The sequence below is a fragment of the Prionailurus bengalensis genome, chromosome D3 (assembly GCF_016509475.1).
Source record: "Prionailurus bengalensis isolate Pbe53 chromosome D3, Fcat_Pben_1.1_paternal_pri, whole genome shotgun sequence".
Classification (NCBI taxonomy): domain Eukaryota; kingdom Metazoa; phylum Chordata; class Mammalia; order Carnivora; family Felidae; genus Prionailurus; species Prionailurus bengalensis.
Window position 1 is genome coordinate 10,682,813 of NC_057356.1, and position 6,094 is coordinate 10,688,906.

At 53.7% G+C, this 6,094-nt stretch overlaps 1 protein-coding gene across 1 annotated transcript; it reads left to right on the plus strand.

Annotated features, from left to right (window-relative positions):
- Positions 1-89: 89 nt before the first annotated feature.
- Positions 90-5,249, plus strand: RITA1 (RBPJ interacting and tubulin associated 1). The gene is made up of 4 exons (XM_043557665.1): positions 90-449; positions 618-764; positions 1,164-1,529; positions 4,183-5,249. Exons 3-4 carry the CDS (start codon positions 1,219-1,221, stop codon positions 4,688-4,690), a joined length of 819 nt encoding a protein of 272 aa, XP_043413600.1. The 5' UTR covers positions 90-449; positions 618-764; positions 1,164-1,218; the 3' UTR covers positions 4,691-5,249.
- The last annotated feature ends 845 nt before the right edge of the window (positions 5,250-6,094 follow it).

Here is a 6,094-nt window from a genome sequence, read left to right on the forward strand (position 1 = left end):
CCCGCGGGGACGTACCAACGGCGCGGCCGAGGAGGGGGCGCCGCGTCAACGTGCCCCCGCCTGCGCTGCCTCCCCTTTTGCAGTACCGGGAGGCTTGGGGCGCACACACGGACCCACCCCTAACTGGCGTGAGAGGTCCCTCTCTAGGCTTTGGAGAACTCCGGGGGCGTCATAAACGGGGCGCCTCACCCCCGGTGCTAATGGTTCCGGCCGCGCCGCCCCGCCCCTCTCTGGTTGCCGCGGGTTGCGCGCGCCGAGCCCACGTCGCTAGGGCCTGGCTGCGGCGGCGCGTCCGTTCGCGCTGTGCCCGGGGCTGCCCGAGCAGCTTTGGGGTCCCGGGGTCCAGGCCGCAGATAAATTGGGGTGTCGGAAGCGCCCGCGGAGGAATCCACACCAGGTGGGGAAGAAGCATGAGGTTGCAGCCGACGTCCGCGAGCCGAGATGCTCAGGTAGGAAAACAAGAATGCAGGGATCTCTGACATCAACTGGGACACTGACTTGGGGATCGGGGCATATGGTGTAGTTGGAGGGGTGGGTATGATCTGTCAGTAGTATAATGGTTAAATGCATAAGCTCTGGGTTCTTATTAGGTTCAAATTTCTCTTCCACTGCTTTAGCTTTATTTATTAGGTGTGGCTTACATATGTGACTTCAGCTTTTGAAGCTTCAGTCTTGGCATCTGTAGAATGGACATCACCGAAGCCACTTCGCAGGACTGTTAAGAGGATTAAATGAAACAATGTTTGTAAAGCTCTTTGCACAAGGTAAGCATGAGATGACATTATATCCACCCCGTAAATATTTACAGCATGTAAAGACCGACCCTGTCTCCCCCGTCCCATCATGCCAAGTTTTCTTCTTGGTGCCAAAATAGACACAGACCCCATCTCTTTTCATCCCTCTAGCATTCTATATTGAGCACTGTATGCTGAGAATGCATATTTATTCATTAAATATTTTCCAGGAGCACCTCTCTCCCTATTGTGATATAGCCAAAAGACAGTTGAACGAATTTCTGAAATGTCTCCTGGGGTTGGAAGCTCCGTTTGAGGAGGACTGGTTGAGGGAGGACCTGGTCCTTGGGATGGGAACTTAAGAGACGGCCCATCTTCCCCTGCTGGCACTGCCCGTGACAGGGGTGCCTGCCTGATCCCCTTTCACAGGGATTCCTGGAGGCAGGGCCTGGCGGGCAGAGCATGCCCGGTATCACGGGGGACCATGGGCAGCATGAAAACCCCCGTGGAGCTGGCCGTCAGTGGGATGCAGACCCTCCACCTTCAGCACCGTTGCCGGGGTGGCTCTCGGGTCAAGGCCAGGGCGTCCTATGTGGATGAGACTTTGTTTGGCAGCCCTGCGGGTACCCGGCCCACACCACCAGACTTTGACCCACCTTGGGTGGAGAAGGCCAACAGAACCAGTCGAGTGGGCACAGGGACATCACAGGCCTTGGGGGCCAACGGGAGCTGTGAGAACACCTCCTCCAGGGTCAGCACCCCGACCCTCACACCGAGGAAGAAGAACAAATACAGGTAACCGAATGGGGAGGTGCATTCCTGTACTCGTGAAGCCACTTGGGTTCCTGTTAGAGCCCTTCTGTTCACATGCTGTGTGACCTTGGGTAAGCACCTTGACCTCTCAGAGCTGCAGTTTCCATATGTGGAAGATGAGACCAAGCGGGATTATTGAGAGTAAATGAAGTGAGGTGTGTACAGTGTGACAGTGGTGACGGTGGAACACCTGTTCCCAAATGCCACAAGACCAGGCAAGTGAGACCCAGAAGGGTCCGGTGATTTGCACAGAGTCACAGAGCAATTTGCGTGTGGTTGATCCGCGAAATGACAAGTCATTTGGAAATGGTTCTTGCTTGAACAAGTTAGAAAAACAGGAGTTGATGCTAACATTGTTGTAAGTTAGTTAGACGTTTATTATTGTAAATTGATTAGATTATAACTAGATTGTTTGGATTATTTCAGGTTAATATCAGCCTGGAGGGAGGTGTCTCGTGGTAGGCCACAGGGCTCTATCTTGTTTATTTTATCACGGGTTTGGACAAAAACAGAGAAGAGACTGGCATAGTAGTCGTTTACTGCTGCCATAACAAAATACCATAGACCAGGGAGCTTAAACAACAAATTAATTTGAGTGCTGGAGGCTCAGAGTCCAAGATCAAGACTACCACCTTCTTGCCATGTTCTCACATGGCCTTATCTCTGTGAGCATGTACATTCGCGGAGTCTCCCCACTTTTTATGAAGGCACTAGTCCTATTCGATCAGAGCCCACCCTTATGATCTTATTTAAGCCTAATCATCTCTTTAAAATTCCGTGTGAAATTTTAGGAGGGCATAGTTCAATCCGTAACAACTAGCCAATCATATTTAAGGGTCCATTCTGAGCCAGGAGGACACAGGTTGGTGGAAAGACGTGAAAATGGGAATAGTGCCTATTTAAGGAGATAAGATTCAGTGAGATAGAACCAAGATTCATTATTATTATTATTATTATTATTATTATTATTATTATTATGCCGGGTTGAGCGCCATGCATCTGACATAGGAGCCTTAAGGTAGGGTCGGGTGACATTAGCCGCACTGACACCTATAACATAGCTGAAAACGCTGATGTAAATGTAGGCCACATTAACAGAGGTATGGTGTCCAGGACAGGGGAGGTCAACCCCACGCTCTCCTGGAGGATAGAATTTTGTTCAGGATGCTGACAAGTAGAGGGTGTCAGGTGAAAAGGTGCCTAAGAGCGAGAGATGCTATTGAGTAAAACCTTTGACACTGGACAGACAGAGGCAACAAGCAGATATGGTTTGAGCAATGAACTCAGGCAGCAAAAAGTTGCCTGGCCAAAAACCATGGAGCTGCCACCTGATAGGTGTGTCATGAATATTTGTGAGACTAATAATAAAAAAAGGAAATTGCTAAGTGAATCCAATTAAAGCTGAGAAGTCACTTATATTTGATATACTGATCCCAGAGCTTGGCCCTTGAGCCAGGCTGGATGTGAACCTTGTCTCTACCCTCCTCCTTGCTCTGGGGCCTTACCCTCCCTAGCCTCCGTTTTCTTGTTTGTAAAATGATCACATCTCCCTCCTGTGGCTGTTTGTGAGAAATAATGGGTTAATGCACATGACTTGCCGCGTCCTGGGCCTGCACGGTGAAAAGCCCTCAGTAAACATCCAACATTTAAAATTTTTTTTTTCAATGTTTATTTATTTTTGGGACAGAGAGAGACAGAGCATGAACAGGGGAGGGGCAGAGAGAGAGGGAGACACAGAATCGGAAACAGGCTCCAGGCTCCGAGCCATCAGCCCAGAGCCCGACGCGGGGCTCGAACTCACGGACCGCGAGATCGTGACCTGGCTGAAGTCGGACGCTTAACCAACTGCGCCACCCAGGCACCCCAACATCCAACATTTTAAAAAGTGTCTCTTTGTAACAGTGTAGCTTTATAACAGAAGTTCAGACTGAGCGCCCCTCTGTCTGCCAGGCACTGGGCTGTGTCACTTCAAATACAGTGGGACGGGCCACAGGGCTGCAGAGGGCTCAGCTGACAAGGCCACTAGGAAAAAGGAGAACGGGGGGGGGGGGGGGAGCAAAAAGGTCATATTAACTGGGACTTTTTTGGATACGAGTGACAAAACTTAACACAAACTGGTTTCAGCAGAAAAGTAATGCTTGGGGCTTGTTTATCAGGGGCTCGGACTCTTGTTGGATTCCGTCTCTATCTTAGCGCACCTTTCCCCCCATGTTCCAGCTGAGCCAGCGACCGGCTGCTTGGCCCTTTCGTCCTGCCGGCCTATCAGGTTGGCAGACAAACATCCTTCCCAGTAGTTTCAACAAGGGTCCTACGGCAGCTCTGGTTGGATAGGATGGGTCATGTGGCCAATCCCAAGCCAATCAGTGTGGCGGGGAAGATGGAATATGCAAATTGGCCGGGCCTGGAAAGGCTGGGGTCAGGATTCTCGGCAGGGGAAAAAAACGACAGAGATGCGAGTGGTGGGACATGAGAGGGCTGAGGCCTCCCTGTGGGTGCCAGGCTGGGAGACAGGGACTTCGACATCTACAGGCAGCCCCCTGTGCTACTGCAGGTGTCCAGCAGGGGGGGTAGGGGCTTACGGGTTTTAGGCTTTGTTCACTCCCCCAGCTCACTGCATTTCTCTCCCCTCTGCCAGACTGATCAGCCACACTCCTTCTTACTGCGATGAGTCGCTGTTTGGCTCCCGACCCGAGGGCACCAGCTGGGAGGGCCCGTGGATGGCAAAGGGGGATGCTGCAAAACTCCATGCCCTCTTCTGGACACCCCCAGCCACCCCCAGGGGCAGCCAGTCGCCCCGCCCCAGGGACACCCCACTGCGAGCCGTTCACCCAGCTGGTCCCTCGAAGCCAGAGCCCAAGGTGGCGGCAGATACCCGGAAGTTGTCCGTGGACGGGTTAGACGCTCCACGCCCTCCGAGGCGAGAACGTTCCCATTCCCTCACACACCTGACCGTCCCCGGCACGGGTCGCCCACACACCAGTGCCTCCCACGCCAATGGGCCTCGGGATCCCAGGCCTTCCCCGTCGGGGGTGACCTTCCAGAGCCCCCTCGTGACTCCCAGGGCTCGCTCAGTCCGTGTTTCAGTGCCAGCCGCCCCTCAGCGAGGTGGGGCCACCCAGAAACCAAAGCCCCCTTGGAAATGAGTTTCTTGGTTCTCAGGTTTGCTCGTGGGTCACAGTGAGGGGCACGGTTTCAGAGGAGGGCACCGGTTGGGGGCGCCTCTGGAGAACCAGGGTCTCCTAGGTAACCACGAGGCGTCGGAGAAGCGCTCGTGGGGGCAGACGCAGCGAGGGCGGGCCGTGCCTCTGTGCTGACAATCGCCAGTTCCTACCTTTTACCCCGTCGTGTGGATTTGACGGCCGCCCCTTAAGATTCCTGTACTGGTGTTGCCATGGCCACAGGCCGTATGAGTGCCAACCCAGGGGTGCCCCTGGGAGGGGCCCGCCGCTCCCCCATCACTCCCACAACGTCTTGCCACCAAGTGTGACTAAGTAGCACCATCGCCAACCTGGAAGGTCCCTTCTTCTTCAAGCCAAGCTTCCTGCTCAGGATGAGTTTCCAGCTGAGTCTGGAGTTTTCCCAGGCACAGTGTGTGGACCGTGGGAAACAGGATCTGGGTGACATGCGGGTGGGCATTTTTTAACTTTAATAATCATGTATTTGTTTCTATGTATTAAATATATCAGTAGTGTATCAAAGCCACGACTTTGACTAATTTGATTTTCCTTAGGGGAAAGGCCACCACAGGCCCGGGTTGCATTAAATAACAAAGTCAAATAATATAACAAGGAAGTGGCAGAAATCACGACAGTGGCGAGTTGGCCACTTGAAGTTTGGGAACCTGGGCCTCATGCGTTTTCCACATTTGCCGAAAGAACAGTGACGAGGACCTTGCCGAGTAGAGGGGTCCAGGAAGGCCAGAAAGTTAGACGTGCGACTGGAGAGCACTCGGGACAGAGAGGCGGAAGCCGGCCGGGAGCCCCTTCCTCTCCGGCCCTGCTGCTTGTCATTGGCCACCCTGGGCCGAAGCACTGATGAGAAACGGTAAAGCCTTTGCTCGATGGAGTTGCACCCGGAATCCCAGGATCCTGCCGGATTGGGGTGGGGGCTGGGCTCTGGCCTCTCTGTGGCCTCTCCTCCCGGCTGCACTGAAGACGGTGACCGCCCATGTGGGAAGATACTGGGCAGCCGACAGCGAGGCTGTGTGTCTGGAGGGCAGCTGGGAGTGGCGGGGACGGGGCAGCCTGCGTGCGGTGTCTGCCATCTCAAAGGTGCCGCTGCTCAGCTCGGAGGACGGGTGGCCCCAGGCTATCCGGATGAGATTTTTCCAGAAAAAGCCAGATTTCTCTATGATAGCCCCTGATTTTTTAAATGCCAGTAGTGAATAAAAATACATACGAATATTCGACTACCTGGGCACCAAATAAAGCCGGCATAAGGCTGGAGGCCCTTGAGCTTTCACGGCGCTGGATGAGGGAGAAATTGGGGGCAAATGGATAGCCCCAGGGCGGGGTCTCAGGGCAGCCTGAAACCCTGATCCTCCCGGA

Bases quoted from the DNA above. Each gene is read 5' to 3' on its own strand.
- RITA1 (XM_043557665.1), top strand. From the start codon at position 1,219: ATGGGCAGCATGAAAACCCCCGTGGAGCTGGCCGTCAGTGGGATGCAG. The intron at 1,530-4,182 runs GTAACCGAATGG...CCCCTCTGCCAG, and splicing joins AGGAAGAAGAACAAATACAG to ACTGATCAGCCACACTCCTT.